Source organism: Mirounga angustirostris, unplaced genomic scaffold (genome assembly GCF_029215605.1).
Source record: "Mirounga angustirostris isolate CCGP_5_RB_7025 unplaced genomic scaffold, mMirAng1.0.hap1 SCAF_1, whole genome shotgun sequence".
NCBI classification, from domain to species: domain Eukaryota; kingdom Metazoa; phylum Chordata; class Mammalia; order Carnivora; family Phocidae; genus Mirounga; species Mirounga angustirostris.
Genome location: NW_026991709.1, coordinates 195,702,039 through 195,721,555, shown reverse-complemented (window position 1 = coordinate 195,721,555; position 19,517 = coordinate 195,702,039). Strand labels below are relative to the sequence as shown.

Here is a 19,517-nt window from a genome sequence, read left to right as displayed (position 1 = left end):
TGTTTGCTCTTTGCGGGGTGATGTTATTTCCTGTGTACAATACGCCCACCCCTGACACACACACCTGGAGCATTTGATGGCTTTGCCCCAACCCAGCCCCTCTCTCCCCTAGCTGGTCAGAACCTACCCCTTGCTCCAAAGCTGGCTTTACAAACCCAGGCCCAGGCCTGTCCCTGGTGGGCTAGAGCCTAAGGAAGGGCCAGCACAAGGCAGGTGTTGGGGACTTCAGGACCCTCCTATCCTGCCCAACCCTTAAATTCCATTTCCTATGGTAATTCTTGGACCCTATTACTGTAAATCCTGGAGCTCACATTTCCAACCCTCCAGGGCAGAACTGAGCTGTTTCCAGAATCTCTAGCCATTTTGCAAGGCTGGTCTCCCGCTCATTGCCAGCAGCCCCAAGGAGAACAGCTGACTCACAGCCAGGGCTATACGGAGCGAAGCAGCACCAGGCTGGAGGTTTTGCCCATCTTCCAAACTGTCCAGGGGAGGCTGGGTGGCTCAGTCAGTTAAGCCGTTAAGCGTCTGCCCTGGGCTCTGCTCAGGTCATGGTCTCATGATCTCGGGGTCCTGGGATCCAGCCCCACCCAGCACCCAGAGGGACAGGCTCCCTGCTCAGCGGGGAGCCCGCTTCTCCCTCTGCCTCTGCGCCACCCCCCTCCCCGCCCCGCTCGCTGGTGCACGCTTTCTCTCTCTCAAATGGATAAATAAAATCTTTAAAAAATATTTTTAAAATTAAAAACAAAAAAAACCCTGTCCCATGTCCATGTGGATCTCCTTGGGGTGGGGGGCCAGAGGGATTTTTTGCCTGACAGATGGAGGTTGAAACCGAGGCCCAGGGGAAAGCAGTAAGCTTGTCTAAGGCCCCTCGTCGGCTCCTTGACCTTCACAGAGGGGCACTACTACAGGTAGCTTCTGGGGCCCAGAGTGGAGAAGGCTGAGTTCTGGGGCTGGGGTTGACATTCTCCTTCCGCCTTGGCTGCTGGATGAATGCTGTGTGTAGCAGCCCCTGACCGTGACTGTGACAACAATGATGATGACGCACACTGGGGTGGAGGGAAGAAATGGGGGAGGCCAGGCCCCAGCACGGGGTCTGACCTTGCCTGAACTCCAGCAGCCTGGGCTCCGCTGCCCAGAAGCAGGGCGATGAGGTGAATCTGTACTGCAGCTCTGAGGGAGGCAAGCCAGCAATGAGGGAGAAAAGGGAGGGAGGAGCGGAGGGAAGAAAGGAAAAAGAAGGGGGGAGGGAGAGGAGAGGAAGAAGGCTGAACCCAGGAGAGGGGTCACAACTCTGCCAGAATGGGGCCCACCCAGACTCCTCAGGGAGGCAGGTGGGCTACTTTCACTTCCCAGATGCAAAACCTGAGGTTGAGGGCAGAGCCAGAATTAGAAATCGTGGCTTTAGCACTTGCCCTTCAAAGTCTCAAACTGGAAACCACTCGGCAAGCATTTCCCAAAACGTGGCCCTAAGATATGCCACCCCCCACATTACCAAGAGAGAGGCCTGGTGAAAATGTAGATTCCTGGGCCAGGATCAAAGGGGCATTGCCTGGGAATCTGCACTTTGACCAGTGCCCTGGGCGGAGGTTCTTGAGCCCTGACACCAGAATCTCTGTGGCGCTTTTGTGGCCTCTGTCTGACCTCCTGACCTCACATTCTGGCTGCATCCCTGAAGCCCAGCTATTCGGGCTGACTCATATTACCCATCCCAGGACAGGCCTGGGACCTTCTCACTCAAGGCTTCACTTATCAGTCTCCCGGTCCCATGTAGACCCACCCTTCCGGCTGGCACCTCTTTTCCGGAAGCCTTCCTGGTGGTTGGGATCCCCCCTCCTTCAGCGTCTGGGGAGTAATAGCCTGCTCCATCTGGAATTGTTTACAACATTCTATTTCACTTTCCATGTGAGTTTCTGTTTCTTAAGCTTTCCCTCTACTAAACAGGAAACTCCCAGAGAGCTGGAGACTTGCTGGTTTAAACAATAAGCCTCTGAAATCCATGACTTCACCTGACCCTCCTGCCAACCACAAGTGGCAGGGCTGACAGAGCTTTACAATGAGGACAACGAGCCTCAGAGAGATTGTGACCTGCCCAAAGCCAAGTAAGATTCAGAGCCAGGGTTGGAACCCATAATTAGTTCCAACATCCAGTTCTTTCTGCTTCTGTTTTGCCTCTGGCCACTCAAACAGATCTGTGAGGCAGGTAGAACAGAGATTATGATCCCATTGCCCAGATAAGGAAAGTGAGGCTCGAGATGGGCAAACCACCCAACACCATCTTTACTATGCTTTCACTTCTAGCTGCACTTGGGTCTGAGTCCAAGTGCTGACCTTTCCTCATGCCTCCTCTTGGGCTAATGGGCACTTCCCAGGGCCCCTCAGCAGGATGCGGCAGAGCTGGGCCCCAGGCTCCCAGGCCAGAGCCCTCTTCCCGGGCCCTGGACTGGTCCCAGTGCCAATCTGGACCCAGCTGCCTCCTCAGCATGTGGAGACTCACCTTACTTCCCTCTCAGCTGGCTGGAGAATCGAAGGGAATTCAGAAGTAACTGTCCCTTTTATTAATGCCCAGCTGGGGAAGAAGCAACCTGGATGGCCCCTTCTTCAAGAGTGGAGGAGGGTAGCTCTGAGCCTAGCACAGGCCCAGGCCAACCCAGCTTAGGTTAAGGTGGGAAGGGTGTGGAGCAAGGAGGCCAGACAGGCATTCCTGAGAGGGGTTTGCCTAACCCTACCATGCAGGTGTGGACTGGGGGAGACCCAAAGGAGGCATGGCCCAACTCTGAACTTTGGGTTGGAGTCCCGAGCCACCCAGTTGGTGCCCAGGGTGGCCAGCAAGGGATCTTGGACAGCCAGCAATGGAAAATAAAAATAATAGTGGTGTGGTTTTGGAATATAGGTGAGGTTCAGGGGGGTGGAGTCCAGAGCCAACAACCAAGAAAGAATTCTTGAGATGTCTTTGGTGCAAAATGGTGGTTTTATTAAAGCACGGGGACAGGACCTGTGGGCAGAAAGAGCTGCTGCACCCTGGTCTTGTGGAGTGGTGTTTGTATACTCGGGGAGTTGGGGGGAAGTAATGAAAAGGGAGGTTTCAAAAGAACGTTCATATGCTAAAGAGGACCGACCTACAAGATACAGGAGGCCTTGCCATCCTCAAGTTAAGGTTGTTGTCCCCTCTAGCAAGTTATTAACATTAAGATACTTAGGAGATTCCTGGAAGAATGTCACACTCGTCCCACCCAGGAGCGGGGGAGTGGAGGGAGGTTGCAGGGTGTCAGCTTATGCTTTGTCTTCAGCTAACCTTCTGCCCCCTCTTCAATAGTATGTGTCAAACCCTAACCCTGTGTCAGGCCCTGCGCCTCCACACCCCCTTCAGGTTCTCAGAGCTGTGTGGTCCACAGGTTCCATCCTGCCCCTTCTCTGCCTCAGGTTAAGTCCCTTCATCTCAGACCAAAAGCGCCACAGGTGGGTTTCCTTCCGCTTCTGCGCCTCCTCACTCCAAGAACTCCCCCTTCGGCTGCCCCCCACCCCCACCACTCCCAGAACCACTCCATCCTTGGGTAACTACACATCCGGGAAGCCCTTAGTCACAGACGGGGCGAATCCTGCTTTAGACCATGGCCCAGAACCCCCTTCTTTACTCTCCTTCTTCTATATCCAAGGGACCTGTTTCTACAGCCCCGTAACCCTCGAGTTGTCTCCAGTGGCACTTCCCCTCTGACTCTGCCCTTTTATGCCCTACACGGAGGCATACGTAGGGCTCTAAAGCATAGGGCAGTTAGTAGGGAGGCGAGAAGGGCGGGGTGGGTAGGATGAAGTCGTTGATCAACCGCCGTTCCCCCACTCCCCCCGGCAGGCGCTCGGGAAAGCCCTGGTCCCACACTCCCCGCCCTGCCCTTCCTTCTCTGGGAGCGCGACGCAGGGCGCCTGCGTGAAGGAAGCCCGCGCCCACCGCGCATGCGCAGCGCTCCCTCCGGCTGTATATTAGGAAGACGGCGCTCGCGGCCTGAGGCTCCTCGCCGAAAAGGGCAAGGGGTTGGTTCGAGTTGTCTTGGGTGCCTGTCGCCGCCGCCGCCGCCGCCGCCGCCGCCTCCGCAGTCCCCCGCGCAGGTGAGGGCCCGCGCTCTGGGTGCGGCGCCGGCCAGGGAAGCCCCCGCGTGTCCTGCCAGCGCGCGCCCCGCTTGCCCGGTCGTTGGGACCCCATCCCCCACTGCTCCCGTCACTCGCCTCTTTGGGGTCAGCGTTCATCTCCAGACCCTGAGCCCACTGGGTTGCCTCAGTTTCCCCCATTCGGCCCTCTTCCTACATTCCCTTTTAACTGGCCGCTTCTTTAGAATTCCTTTTTCCCCGTTATTCTTGAGCCCTCGACCCCGGATGACCTCTGACCTTCCCCTGTCCAGGGCCACCACCTAACTGCAGACCTAACGCCCTCGATTTTATAGCTCCTGCCTCTCCCCAGTTAGCCCCAGCCGCGTCCCCTCCTACCCCTGCCTTTATGTCTCCTCCTCTCTCAGTTATGTCCTGTTGGAGCTGTGGGGGATGACCTCAGGGAAATCCTTGCCTCAGGGACCCAGAGCCCAGCTGGGTGCCTTCCTCAGGTTTGGGGATGTGAGGACCAGGAGAAGTTCAGAATCCCTGGGAGTCCTCTCTGCCTGGATGGATGACAGTGGCTTCTTCCCTAGCCTCACTTCACTCGGGTGTATGCCAAGGTGTCTTATCTGCACTGTGCATTTCCCTGTCCTCCCAAACCTGTTCCCGACTTGTCTGTCCTTCGTTGCTCCAGCCCCTTGGTTGTTAATCATCGGCATTTACTTCACTTGGTAAAGTTGCTTTGCAGGTGCTTTTGTGTAGAGCTGGGGAATGAAAGAAGTTGGTGACGTGGGTCGAGTATGGTTACCACTCCTTAGTTGAGTCCCACATGAGTGCGGTCCTTAGACATTTTTGAGTGAGACTTGTTATAAGGGTACCCTTGCTATAAACTGCAGGTGACACCTGAACCCAGTGACCTTGCGTGGTATTTGCCTGATTATTAACAAGTGTTGATGTCACTCATTGTCTTTCTATAGGATCAGTGTACCCTCTCGGACATGGAGACTGTTGTTCGCCGCTGCCCATTCTTATCCCGAGTGCCTCAGGCCTTTCTGCAGAAGGCAGGAAAATCTCTGTTGTTCTATGCCCAAAACTGCCCTAAGATGATGGAAGTTGGGGGCAAGCCAGCCCCTCGGGCCCTGTCCACTTCCGCAGTACACTGTCAGCAGGTCAAAGAAACCCCTCCAGCTAATGAGAGTAAGTGTCATTGGCAATAACGTAGGAGGTGGCAGTGTTTGCATTTATCACTAGACTAGAAGCATTTCTAGTCCACAGCGGTGACGAGGGGCACAGTAACTGAGGGCGTTACTCTGTGCCAGGCTTGGTTCTTTGCATGGAGTATCTCATACTTGTCATCCTAACCCCGCAAGTGGGCACTTTTAGTTTTCCCATCCTTAAAAGTGAGATGGTGGCCAGTGTGTACCTTATAGGTTTCTGGATTGCATGTTGGTGTCTTTTGGAGTTTTAGTGTTCATCAGTACCTCATTTGTGTAAATATAAAGTTGGAATGTTCTGAGGCGCCTGGGTGGCTCAGTCGGTGAAGCGTCCGACTCTTGATTTCAGCTCAGGTCTTGATCTCAGGGTCATGAGTTCAAGCCCCACATCGGGCTCCACACTACTTTAAAAAAAAAGTTGGAATGTTCTGTTTCAACCTCTCCTTCATTAAATATTTGGCCCTTTGGCTTTTTTTTTTTTAATAGACTTTACCTTCTGGAGCAGTCTTAGGTTTGCAGCAAAATTGAGTGGAAGCTTTTGGCTTTTAAAGCTCTGACTTAAAAAAAAGTTGTGACTTTTTTCTCCTTAAAATTATTTTTTTTATTGTGGTAAAATGCACCTAACATAAAACTTACCATCTCTTACCAATTGTACAGTTCAGTGGTATTAAGTACATTCATATTATTGCACAACTGTCACCACCATCCAATTTCCAGAGCCCAACATCCCAAAGTGAAACTCTGCTCCTTCAACTCTAACTTCCCCTCCCCCGCCCCCTGGCAAGCACCATTCTACTTTCTGTCTCTGAATTTGACTGCTGTAGGAACCTCAATAAATGGAATCATACAGAATTTGTTAGTGATTTTTTTTTAACACATGTATCTTTATTTTATATGTGAATTTTTAAATTTTGTTTTTAATAAAGAGATCAGAGTTGGCTTTTGTTTTGGTCTGGCTCTACCAGGAGAGAATGAGGCTTTTCAGGTTTCACTTAATCCTAGAGAGTAATTTACCTTACAGGCTCTTTTAGGTATATTCTCTGGATGTGTTCCTTGTAAGAAAGGAGTGTTTTGTTTTGTTTTGTTTTGTTTTTTTCTGTAAGCAGAAGGGATTTAATCCTTTATAGGATTTCTTTTCCTCTTTTAGGAGTTATGTTTTTTTTACTCAACAATCAAAATACTCTTTTACAATTCTGTCCCTGCTATAGAGGATGTTGAGTAGAACATGATTTGTTCACTTGGTAGACTCTCAGGAAACCATTGCAAATGATATTAACAAACTATTTACTAGCTTAGGCAGATCTTTATAATGGAAAGGGAAAAATAAGCAAGCACATGCAGAATAAGTAAAACTTTTTTTAAACTTGTACATAGGGAAAAAAAGATAATTTACCAAGATGCCTGTAATGGTTATTTTTTGAGAGACGGAACACTATTATTCTAGGTTTCTCACAGTGAATGTATATTACTTTTATAATGAATGAAATGAACTTCAAAGCAGTTTTTTTGACTTCATAGAAGATTTTAATAAAAACTGTATTGAGACATCTTACCCAAGTTGTAGGCAAGGTTAGCCTGTGACTCACAGTATTCCAGGATGATGCAGAGTAAGACTTTACTAGAAGAAAGGTGAATGAATTTGCTCCAGGGGAGAGGAAAGTCATTGTGACTAAAAGCATAATTACCAACCAGCTTTGTTAAGTCAGTGCATTTCTTTGATGCATTTAGATGAGCAAGTAGACGAAGTGTGTGAATGTGATATTTCTGGGGTTTTTTCTCAGCATACTAGTAATTTGAACTCTATTAGACAACAATCGAAAGACCTCCATTTTAGCCCAATTTCTTTTTTTTTAAAGATTTTATTTATTTGAGAGAGAGCAAGGGAGCATGAGCAGGGGGAGGGGCAGGACAGAGGGAGAAGCAGGCTCCCCACTGAACAGGGAGCCCGATGTGGGACTTGATCCCAGGACCCTGGGATCATGACCTGAGCCGAAGGCAGACGCTCAACAACTGAGCCACCCAGGCGTCCCGCCAATTTCTTTTGTTAAGAAGGAAATCAGTAATTTATATGTTAAGCAACAGCAAGCTTCTTTGTCAAGAATCTGTTTCAAAAATATTAGCAGAGAAAAAATTGTTTAAACGCTTCTATTTATCTTTAAGAGTGTGTCCTCTCATGAAATATGCTATGTGTCCTTCGGGTAGATTTACTGGAAATCCTCCAACTCAAGAATTCTAGGCTATCTGAAACTAGAAAATACTACTTTTTGGTGGATTTATAAGGGAGAAATATGGGTTTAAGAGAGAGCTGGATTGTGCCAGTTAACTCCTCACAGAAACATTGTTTCCATTGAGGCAGATGAGAAAACAGTTCAATTAGCAGAACCTAATAAAAATAAATTTGTGCCTGAAATGTGGGGGTAGAGTAAGTATAAGACCAAGCTGGGGTTGGAACCCAGGTCTCTTGCCAAAACCCAGACATGCCTTCCTAACCATCAGTTTGTCCTGTTTTTTGTTTGGTTTTTAGCAGTTTTCACTTTTCAATATGATCGTTTCTTTGAGAAGAAAATTGATGAGGAAAAAAATGACCATACCTATCGAGTTTTTAAAACCGTGAACCGGAGGGCTCCTATTGTCTTTGAGGCAATAGGAGAAACAAGGGGCTTTCTTGTGTATTGTGCAACTAGATCTGATGCTTCGGTTTTTCCATTTCACCCCACAGAGGACAAAACTGCCAAAGCTGAGGTTGAGCAAGCTGCTGATGGATCCCAGCAGACTCCAGATGGCACGCAGCTTTCGTCTGGACATCCCTCCCTTGCCACGAGCCAGGGCACTGCAAGCAAATGCCCTTTCCTGGCAGCCCAGATGAGCCAGAAGGGCAGCAGTGTCTTCTGCAAAGCCAGTCTCGAGCTTCAGGAGGATGTGCAGGAAATGCATGCCGTGAGGAAAGGTAAACACATGACTGGAACCGTTAGGAAGAACCAAGAGGCCCCTTTGGTTCTTTTGATCCTTCAGATTTATGTATGAGCTATTATTAGGGTAGCATTTGTAAAAAAAACTTCCTCTTTTAGGGCCAAGGAGGAAGGTCATCAAGATAGTCGGTCAGAGGACTGCTTGAGAAAATGTGGGACTTTCTTTCTGGGGTGTGTGGGTAGGATGTGACCACTTTTTATAGTAATTGCTTCATTTCTGAAAATACCCTGCTGGCGTAAGCTGTTATCAACTGCCCTTTGTTTCTTTCCTGCCATCAGTGGGATAAAAGGTAAAATATAGTGTTCCTGCAGTAATTGATGGTCTTAGGACTCCCAAGCTGTGTGTCTTACTGATGGTCATTAAGAGGCAACTTTAATTCCAGTTGTGGCTATAGCCACAGAGCACCAAAAGTCCCCAGAAAACTGCACCAGCAGAAATGATGCATATGGCTGGAATTGTCTTCCATGAAGAAAATTGAGATTAGGGTTGGGTGGAGTGGGAAGGTGGGGAAGACCTGCCAACCAGCTAGAAAGCTTTGGACTCTAATATTCATTAAAGCTGTCTGGTAGCTCTGAAAACAAAACAACACCGGGCATTGGCCAGTAAAATAGAAGGGGAGAAGAAAAGCCTCATACACTCGGTTACTACTAACTTTGGTTATGATCAGCTTTTTTTGGTGAACTAGGCAGTAATTCATTTTTGACAATATTTCTGGAAAGTATTGTGAACTCAGAATAGAATGTTTGTCCTCTTTTCTTGTTACTTTTGTTACAGAGGTTGCCCAAACTTCAGTGAAACCCAGTGTGATTAGTGTGAAGGCCAATGAAGGGGAGACAAGTGGATTGCTGAAGAACTTCCAGGATATCATGCGAAAGCAAAGACCAGAAAGAGTGTCCCATCTTCTTCAAGATAACTTGCCAAAATGTAGGTCTCATTGTTACTTGCCTGATGCATGAGAGGGTTTTTAACTTAAACGTATATTAGATTAAACACAAAATTGCTTGGTGAGTTGAGGATTAAAAGCCATGTCTCTTGCTTGATGCAGGTAGGTGTCCTCGGCCATAGTAAATACAAACCCTGTTGGTAACCTGCCTTCTCTACCTTAATACCTACCTTTTATGCCCTGGCCCTGTGCTAAACAATTGACATACACAGTCTCATTTGAGACCTTCACGGTCTCAAAATGAGGATGTCCTATAACTGGCTCACATGAGTACTTCATTAATTTGTCCAGAATCACCCTGCTGTTGGATGACCAAGCTGGGGTTGGAACCCAGGTCTCTTGCCAAAACCCAGACATGCCTTCCTAACCATCAGTTTGTCCTGTTTTTTGTTTGGTTTTTAGCTGTTTCCACTTTTCAGTATGATCGTTTCTTTGAGAAGAAAATTGATGAGAAAAAAAATGACCATACCTATCGAGTTTTTAAAACTGTGAACCGGAGGGCTCACATCTTCCCCATGGCAGATGACTATTCCGACTCTTTGATCACCAAAAAGCAGGTGTCAGTCTGGTGTAGCAATGACTACCTAGGAATGAGTCGACACCCACGAGTGTGTGGGGCAGTCATGTAAGTAGCCCTCAGCTTTCAGATACCACTGACTTTATTTGGCAAGACATTGATGATTTAGAGGGATTGGATCTTTTATGGGGGCAATATTCAGCCGCTGAAAGTGTGCCATAACAAATACTATCTTAGCCTTCAAAAATATCTACAGATGGGGCGCCTGGGTGGCTCAGTCGTTGAGCGTCTGCCTTCGGCTCAGGTCATGATCCCGGGGTCCTGGGATCGAGCCCCACATCGGGCTCTCTGCTTGGCGGGAAGCGTGCTTCTCCCTTTCCCACTCCCCCTGCTTGTGTTCCCTCTCTCGCTCTCTCTCTCTGTGTCAAGTAAGTAAATAAAATCTATTTTTTTTTAAGATTTTATTTATTTATTTGACACAGAGAGAGAGACCTCAAGAGAGGAAACACAGCAGGGGGAATGGGAGCGGGAGAAGCAGGCTCCCCACGGAGCAGGGAGCCCGATGCGGGGCTCGATCCCAGGACCCCAGGATCATGACCTGAGCCGAAGGCAGACGCTTAACCAACTGAGCCACCCAGGCGCCCAAAGATTTTATTTATTCATTTGATGGAGATAGATACAGCGATAGAGGGACCACAAGGAGGGGGAGTGGGAGAGGGAGAAGCAGGCTTCCGGCCGAGCAGGGAGCCCGATGCGGGACTCGATCCCAGGACCCCAGGATCATGACCAAGCCGAAGGCAGACGCTTAACGACTGAGCCACCCAGGCACCCCAGTAAATAAAATCTTAAAAAGAAAATACCGGGGCGCCTGGGTGGCTCAGTTGGTTAAGCGACTGCCTTCGGCTCAGGCCGTGATCCTGGAGTCCCGGGATCGAGTCCCGCGTCGGGCTCCCTGCTCGGCGGGGGGGGTCTGCTTCTCCCTCTGACCCTCTTCCCTCTCGTGCTCTCTGTCTCTCATTCTCTCCCTCAAATAAATAAATAAAATGAAAATCTTTAAAAAAAGAAAATACCGACAGGTGACTTTTGGATTGGACTTGACGAGCAGATGTGGAGCCCCTTTGTGCGCGAGGGTTCAAGTGTATGGGCTCATTGACCACTCGTGCCCGTTCACCTCCCACCGCTCCCAGTGGTAGGCCACTTTGCACAGGCAGATGGAGAGATACCAATGTAGCAGCACTGGAGGAAGGACATTAACAAGGGTGGTAGATCCCCTCATTCATGTGCTTCAGGAGGCTGGCCATGGCTAGAGACACTTGAGAGAGTTGCTTGCCAAAACCTGTAGGGAGGCTTGCTAAAGAGAGTCCAGTCTGAGGTGTAGTAGTAGATCTCTCCTAACATTATGTGACTGGTAGAGACTGAGGTTGTGTTTGGAGAGAAGGATGTTTGTCAGAGAAAAGACGCCTTAGTAAGTTAACTCAGCTAATACTAAGTACCTAGTGACAGACACTTGTTTTTGATGATCCCTAGAGGTCTTCAGGATACCCTCACCCTAGTGTTGACACCTGCCACCTAGTCTAAAGATGAAGGCAGTTGAAACTTCTGGCCCCTGGTTTCACCGTGAGAGACTTGCTAGATGAACATAAGATTCAGTGTCCCAGCTCCTGGGGAGAGGAATGATTCACAGAGTATCTGGAACCATGAGATTTATTTTCTGTCTGCCTTCTTTTTTTTTTTAATAAAAGGGACACTTTGAAACAGCATGGTGCTGGAGCTGGTGGTACCAGAAATATTTCTGGAACTAGTAAATTCCATGTGGACCTGGAGCAGGAGCTGGCTGATTTACATGGGAAGGATGCAGCACTCTTGTTTTCCTCGTGCTTTGTGGCCAACGACTCAACCCTCTTCACTCTGGCTAGGATGATGCCGGGTAGGTTAAGGAAGCCTGTCCTGGTGCCTTAGAGTTTTTTGGGTTTCTTAGGAATAGCAGGGATAGTGACAACACAGAGGGCTTACCAGAAACAGTTATGAGCAATGAAAGTATCTGGGAGCATTTTTTCTTTCTTTTTTTGTTTTGTTTTGCTTTTAAAGATTTTATTTATTTTTTGACAGAGAGACGGCGAGAGAGGGAACACAAGCAGGGGGAGTGGGAGAGGGAGAAGCAGGCTTCCCGCCGAGCAGGGAGCCCGATGCGGGACTCGATCCCAGGACCCTGGGATCATGACCTGAGCCGAAGGCAGACGCCTAACGACTGAGCCACCCAGGCGTCCCGGGAGCATTTTTTTCTTGAATTGAAACATGAAGTGCTCACTGCACATGAGAAGATGCAGTAGCAAAAGATACTAATTAAGGGCTTGTCCTTAAACTAATTGCTTCAAACGTGCTTTGTATTCGAGGCAAATCCTTCGGAGAATTCTCTTAATCATTCGTAGTTATCTTTTGATGGAGCTTGGAATGAGGTGGCCGGATGCAAAAGCAGATTGGTTGTCTCCCATTGGGTTATTCTACACCTATGGGCCTTCTCAAAGGAGAAGCACTAGCTCGCGATTTTCCCAGGAAGAAACTGGCCAGGAGTGTCTTTCCTACTGGGCAAAGCAGCACTTTCAGGGCAAAGTCTGTTGTCCCTGTCTAGGAAATAATTTGTCTTTGGTGCAGATGGCAGTAAGTAGTGTTTTGTTTTTGTTTTTATCATGTTAGGCTGTGAGATTTACTCCGATTCTGGGAACCATGCCTCCATGATCCAGGGGATTCGGAACAGCCGCGTGCCAAAGTACATCTTCCGCCACAATGACGTCAGCCACCTCAGAGAACTGCTGCAAAGATCTGACCCTTCGGTCCCCAAGATTGTCGCGTTTGAAACCGTCCACTCAATGGATGGTAAGTCTGAGTAGAGGCCAGTCTGAAACCTTAGATGAAAAACTAGGCCTGGACTCTTTGAAAAGTGTGGTGTTTATTTTGTTTCTGCAATTTCTTCTTACTCTGCTAGCATTTTGTATTTGGTGGACATTGTGGAGGTTTGGGTGAATGTAGATTTTCTATTCTGGCTCTTACTAGGCTCTGAGACCCCAAGATGACCTAGAAACTGGGGGAAGTTCATTATTTTTCCCAATATTAAAATAATACCTTTAGAACAGAAGTTATTTTGTTCTGACTCTTACCAAAACAGAAATTTGTGAAGTAGCAAGCTCTTCAGAGGAGTCTGTGCTCTTTCTTCAGGAGCAGTGTGCCCACTGGAAGAGCTGTGTGATGTGGCGCATGAGTTTGGAGCAATCACCTTCGTGGATGAGGTCCACGCAGTGGGACTGTACGGGGCTCAAGGTGGAGGGATTGGTGATCGGGATGGAGTTATGCCTAAAATGGACATCATTTCTGGAACGCTTGGTACGTATACTCCTGCACATTCTGCAATCTGCACTAAAATTCTATTCTAACAAGGCCAAGGACTAGCTGGGATCGGGTGAGGAGACAGGGTGGTGGCCTATAAAGCCTGGGCCACTTTCTGGATGAGTTTGTATCTGCTCAGTGGTGGTACAGCTTAGCAGAATCCCTTCAATCAGAGAGGCATGGCTCCCAGAACCAAAGGAAATCTCACAGCCTCACGTGACAGAAATACTCTTTGTTGCCATTCGGGCTCATTGCAAGTGTAGTTGTGGTTCTAGCTACACGCCATGGTGACAGCCTTTACTCTCTCTACTTCAGATTGTTCTGTTATATTAAAAAAAAAAAAAAAAAAAAGATGGAGTGCTGTTCTCCCAGAGCATTCGTGAGGACCTGTGGGTTCAGGTGGCGTGAAGCACTGAGCTCTACTTTGTATTTGCTGCTCCTGGGTGAGAAGCATCGTGTCACGGAGCTGGGCGCTGTCGCCATGCTGCCTGCTGGCTGTGAATCCTGGCTGCCTGACTCCTGCCTCTGTGACCTTGGGCTGGTAGTTCATCTCTCTGCCCCTCCGCTTCCTCACCAATATAGGTTTCCCCATGACCCAGAAGCGGAGTGTTCCTTTGAAACCTCTCGTCAGCCAAAATGGCGTAAAGCAGAGACACAGGTGCTCACAGACCGAGGTCAAAGCTGTGGCGGCCTGCTGCTGGGGTGCCGAGTGGTTCCCGGAGCCGGGGCTCAGTGGGGCCACTCTGGCTGCTTGGGGCGCACGCTGCCTCTCTCATGGCTCGCTGCCACACACCAAAGGCTATTTTCGCTTTTCACCTTTCATCGTAAAAGTGAAAGTCCTCTTCAGATTTCTTCCGGTTAGCGAAAACAAGTGTAATGTAGGTCTCTCGTAAAAGTGAGGGGGCATAACAACTTTCAGAAAGTAGGGACGCTTATGTGATGGAGATAACAGACCCTACCTCAGTTTTTGTGGAGAAGATAAATGAATTGTGTGCAGACAGTTACCGTAGACATTCTCTTTGCCTGTGAGGACTCCAGAGAGATGAAAACATGAATTAAACAAATGTGAGGATTTCAAAGTTAGTAAGGCAGTTGGAGACCCAGGTAGCACTTAGCTAAAATGCCAGTTCACAGCCTGCACTTGGTAAAGGAAGGGCAGGCCAAAAAGCGTGCCCTTCGGCACTGTCGGGGCTGAGGACCTTGGGGAGACCAGGAGAGCGCAGGGTTCACAGGGCAGAGCCTTGTCAGGAGGAAAGCCCTCGTTCACGTGTCTTCCTTCCAGCAACACTTTTCTTTCAGCGGGAAAGGTGTAGTCGCTGCACCCTGGGGCGGGCTGCAGAGAGAGACTGGCCGCTGTAAGAGCTCATGCCAGCCCAGCCCCGCCTGGGGTTCAAGCAGGGGTGTTCGTTACAGAACACAGTGTTGACATCTAGAAGGACCCTTCTGCAGTCCTTAATCCTGAAACTTGAGCTATAGATTATACAAAGGGATTTAAGGAGAATTGAGAAAGGAGGTTGGCCCTAAATCAGCCCTAATAGGTTCTGAGTTTTCATGTTTCTCTGGGCAATGCTGCTCGTCAGAGTTCTGTGTTTACTTTGGAAGGAAATAATACTGGTCACACCAAAACAGCTCATGTCTTAGCTGGGTTACCTTCTGGCCCCAGGGGGATGCTCATGGTGAGAGGACGCACGCACCAGGCCCGCCGTGGGAGGTGGCACCTTACCTGCTGGCGGAGCAGCGAGTCCGGGTGGGAAAGGCAGGGGGGACGAGAGGCTGCCGCTCGCTGTTGGGGCACACGGGGACAGGTCCCTCAGCATCAGGACTGGTGTGGAGACCTGTTCTTTGGTCCTCGTCAGACACCAGCTTGGTCCTGTGATTTAGGGGAGGACCCTAACCACTTTCTCCCTTTCAGAAATGGTTGGACATCCCTTGACTTGAGTCTTAGGGCAAATAGAGAGGATAAAGACAGAAGGGCTCCGAGGCTCTGTGGCACCCTGCTGGGCACATACAGGGGCCGTTACGGAATAAATGAAGCTTTCTCCTCGCAGGCAAAGCCTTTGGCTGTGTCGGAGGGTACATCGCCAGCACGAGTTCTCTGATCGACACTGTGCGGTCCTATGCGGCCGGCTTCATCTTCACCACCTCCCTGCCGCCCATGCTGCTGGCCGGAGCCCTGGAGTCTGTGCGGATTCTGAAGAGCGCCGAGGGGCGGGCGCTTCGCCGTCAGCACCAGCGCAACGTCAAGCTCATGAGGCAGATGCTCATGGACGCAGGCCTCCCGGTCGTCCACTGCCCCAGTCACATCATCCCTGTCCGGGTAATGACCTGTCCGGGACTGGACTTGCTGGGGCCTGTGCCTCCGCACGTGACCTGGGATGTTCTGGTTCACGCCTTCCTGAAGTTGGGCTGGGACAGGGTGACTGCTGGGGCAGGGGGCTGTAGTCAGTGGCCCTCTGCTCTGTCCCTGCCTTGGGCTGACTTCACAGTGAGAATGAAGCCTTTGAACCCAGCAGGCTAGAGCAGAGGTTCCTTCTCCAGAGCACTAGCCTTAAAAGAGCTTATGTGTAAAAAGTTCCGGAAGCCTCCACATGGCTAGCTTTGAAGTCTAGCTTTTTATTCAGTTAATATCGAAATAGGTCTTGCCCTTTCCACTATAAATGGTAGCCCTGTTGGTGTCACAGTTGAATTAGTAGAATTAATATAGCTAGTATAATCAAAGCTGCTTCATTCCCACGGTTACACACATCCCTGGGTAGGAGGATCAGCTGGAGGCACCTGGAGTTGAAGCCTGGGAGGGAGATCAGTGTGTGACCTTCTAATGTGCTTTCAGTTCTCTGGTCCGTACTAAGCACTCCTGGGCCCTTTAAGTGGCAGCTTGCGTGGCTGCTCGAGCCTGAGCCTCCCTCCTGAGTGCCGTGTTCATTAGAATCACTGCTAAGGGGTGGTCTGTCCTGCGGTGACCTTACCTTCTGTTACAAACTCAGGTTGCAGATGCTGCTAAAAACACCGAAGTCTGTGATGAACTAATGAGCAGGCATAACATCTACGTCCAAGCCATCAACTACCCCACCGTGCCCCGGGGGGAGGAGCTTCTGCGGATCGCCCCCACCCCTCACCACACACCACAGATGATGAACTATTTCCTCGGTGAGTACTGCAGAGCTGCGGTACCTCGCTAGAAATTTGCACCAAGCTGTCCTTGCAGTGTGTGTGATTGGAGCCTTTCGAAGGCATTCAGATCCATTTCTTCTCTCCAAGAAATTAAGAATGCTCTCAGATGCTTTAAAACTGTAAAAGACATTTAGTTGTTGGATTCGCTTTAGGGGGTGCAGACACGACTTAGAAGCTCTGAGGGCTCGTCCCTGCTCATCCATCCACTGTTTCCAGTGCCCCCTTGTCGGGATGACTCAAAGATGCACAGGAATGGCTAGTGCAGGGGAGGAGAGAGAGGCCTCTGAAGGCCTGAGTCAGCCCTGGTCCTCTGGAGGTCAGCTCTGTGCTTCTCTCCGGTGTATGGTCCCTGAGGCAACCCCCCACTTAACCTCTTCTCATAAGAGTAATTGTTCAGTGTTTTATAAGGCTTGCAGCTCTGTTCAACCGTCCCAGCACCCTCTGTGTCCAACCTAAAGGCAAAGATGGAGGGACTGCTTTCAGCCACAGGTCGCCTTTGCCTCCTGAGGCCCCCAAGGTGGTCTTGCTGCCTTGCGGGCTTTGGGGCCGTTCTGCCAGGAATGTTCAGTTTCAGTGTAGTGGAACGATGTTGGAGCAACTTCTTCCCTGAAGCTGTGTGAAACAAAGCCAGACTTGGGTTTTGTTCCTCGATTTTTGCTTATTTTTATAATAGCTTTATTGACATATAATTCACATATCACAAATTTCACCCTTTTGGTTTTTCTAGAGTCATTTAGAGAGCAAGAGAGAGTATGTGAGTGCGGAGAGGGGAAGGGGCATGGGCAGAGGGGGAGAGAGGGAGAGAATCCCAAGCAGACTCCCCACTGAGCACAGAGCCCGATGACATGGGGCTCGATCTCATGACTCTAAGATCACAACCTGAGCTAAAATCAAGAAGAGTCAGCCACTTACCCAGCTGAGCCACCCAGGCACCCCTAATTTCACCTTTTTTTTTTTTTAAGATTTTATTTATTTATTTGACAGTGATACAGCGAGAGAGAGAGAGAGAGCACAAGCAGGGGGAGTGGGAGAAGGAGAAGCAGGCTCCCCGCCGGCGGGGAGTGGCCTGCCTGCCGCTCCCCCTGCTTGTGCTCTTTCATGCGCCCTCTCTGTCACACGCGTGCATGTAAATTAATAAATAAAATCTTTAAAAATTATACATAAAGTATACAGTTCCATGGGTTCTAAGTATGTCGTGATGTTGGGCAACCGTCACCACTATCTGATTCCAGAACGTTTTCATCAGCCCAGAGAGAAACCGCATACTCACGAGCAGCCACTGCGTGTTTCCCCAGCCCCAGCCCCTATCATCTGCTGATCCCCTTCCTGCCTGTGCCCAGGCTTTACTTTCCATGTAACACTGCATGGGTCCTGTGTGCCTGGCTTCTTGGACAGCACAGTGTTTTCAGGGCCCATCCGCGTTGTAGCACAAATCCTCCCTTTCTTTCTAGTACCAACTAATCTTCTTTGGTGTGGATATACCACACGGTGTTTGTCCATCAGTCTGTGGACATTTAGGTTGTTTCTGCTTTTTGACTGTTAGGAAGATAATAGTGCTGCCAATGTTTGTGTTCGACTTTTTGTGTGGGCCGATGTTTGCATTTCTCTTGGATACATACTCCCTTCAATTTTTAAAAACTCCTCACAGAGAATCTGCTGGCCACATGGAAGCGAGTGGGGCTGGAACTCAAGCCACATTCTTCAGCCGAGTGCAACTTCTGCAGGAGGCCACTGCATTTCGAAGTGATGAGTGAAAGAGAGAAATCCTACTTCTCCGGCATGAGCAAGTTGGTATCTGCCCAGGCCTGAGTGTGTCATGACCTCAGTTACTCACTTAACCCCAGACCATGTCGTATCCAGATAGTCTCCAGAGCTGTCTTTATATGTGAATTAAATTATATTAAATTTTAATCTATAGTAAAAGCACAGTCCTGGAAATAAATTCTTGTGTAAGTGATGGGTCCTCCTGTTATTGGCCACTGAATCAGAGAAATCATTTTCTCCCTCCCTTTCAATGCGGTCTGTGTGGTGGCGCTCTGTGAAGTGATGAGGAACATACACTGGGCCCTCTGCCCCTGCTGCAGCGGCCGGGCTTCCTCCTCGGCTTGAACCCAGCTACCTCTCGGCTGCCTGCCATGCCAGCCACCTGGCGGCGGCCCCGTCACCCGCCTCTGATCGCTGTCGCCCTCCCTGCTGTCCCTCCCCTGCCACCACCTTGGCCTCAGGCTTCCCTCTGCAGGTAGGACAGCAGGAGGGAACGCTTGTCTGTCGCCACCGAGTCCTCCAGCCCATCTGCCCCTGCCACCTGTGATGGTGTCCCTTACAGGGACGGTGCAGGTGTTCGTGCTCCTCTCCGACTCCTTCCGCGTGTATTCTGCGTCCCCTGGTTCCTAGGGCCTTCCTACAACCCTCTCTAACCCTAACCCTAACCCTGCAGCAGGCTTTGTTGTCCACCTTAAAAAGAAACAAGCGCTCCCTCCGCCTAGACCCCCTGCTGGCTGCTACCGCACCCCTCTCTTCTGCCTGTTTTCTGCTTTGCTGCCCCGCTCGCTCCTCATCCTGTTCCCTGTGGAGGCTGCCCTTTTCTTACCACGTCTTGCCTCTACCGCGCCAAATCCAGTGGTTCTGTTTTCCTCTCACTGACCCCCCCAGGGGTCTTTGAGGTGGCTGGCTGTCCTTGGCCTTCATAGCTTCCGTGTCACTAACCTCTCCTGAACACGGCCCTCCTACTTCATGAGCTGGTCCTCCTTTGAAGGCCGAGCTCCCCCAGTTTCACAGTACCTGCCCTCGGCGCTCCCCCTCACGCCACGCGACCTCCCCCAGCCCTGGGTTCCCGGTGCCAGCTGTTGGCCGCTGACGGCTGGCAGACAGGCCTCTCGAGCCACACAGGCCCGGGGCAGCCGGTCTGCCCGCCTCCCCGGCCTCTACCAGCTTGTGCTGGCCGCCTACGGACAAGTCTGCTCTCTCGCGTCACTTGAGACTCACTTGAGTCCTCTTAGGTTCTACCTGTGAGCTCCATCTCGGGCCAGGCCAATTCTTGTCAGCCCTGCTGCTGTGACCCCAGGGGTGCCACCTTCATCCTGGCATCTGCCCCAGCCTCGACCCCACATGGCAGCCGAGAGAGCTTTTAAAATTACAAAGCGGATTATGTTCCTCCCCTGCAGAAAACTTTCCTGGGCCTTCCAGGGGCACTCAGGTTAAGTTCTAGCTTCCTCACACAGGCTGACCGCGTTCTCTGAGG

At 50.1% G+C, this 19,517-nt stretch overlaps 1 protein-coding gene across 1 annotated transcript; it reads left to right on the top strand.

Annotated features, from left to right (window-relative positions):
- Positions 1-3,944: 3,944 nt before the first annotated feature.
- On the top strand, positions 3,945-18,233 carry ALAS1 (5'-aminolevulinate synthase 1). Its single transcript, XM_045862241.3, has 11 exons — positions 3,945-4,101; positions 5,058-5,277; positions 8,014-8,241; positions 9,039-9,188; positions 9,610-9,832; positions 11,467-11,651; positions 12,419-12,598; positions 12,938-13,102; positions 15,154-15,422; positions 16,090-16,252; positions 17,925-18,233. The coding sequence occupies exons 1-11, from the start codon at positions 3,949-3,951 to the stop codon at positions 18,083-18,085; spliced, it is 2,097 nt and encodes a 698-aa protein (XP_045718197.2). The 5' UTR covers positions 3,945-3,948; the 3' UTR covers positions 18,086-18,233.
- The last annotated feature ends 1,284 nt before the right edge of the window (positions 18,234-19,517 follow it).

Coding starts and splice junctions, on each gene's coding strand:
- ALAS1 (XM_045862241.3), top strand. CDS start 3,949: ATGCGCAGCGCTCCCTCCGGCTGTATATTAGGAAGACGGCGCTCGCGG. Junction 8,242..9,038: donor AATGCATGCCGTGAGGAAAG/GTAAACACATGA, acceptor CTTTTGTTACAG/AGGTTGCCCAAACTTCAGTG. Junction 9,833..11,466: donor CGAGTGTGTGGGGCAGTCAT/GTAAGTAGCCCT, acceptor TTTTAATAAAAG/GGACACTTTGAAACAGCATG.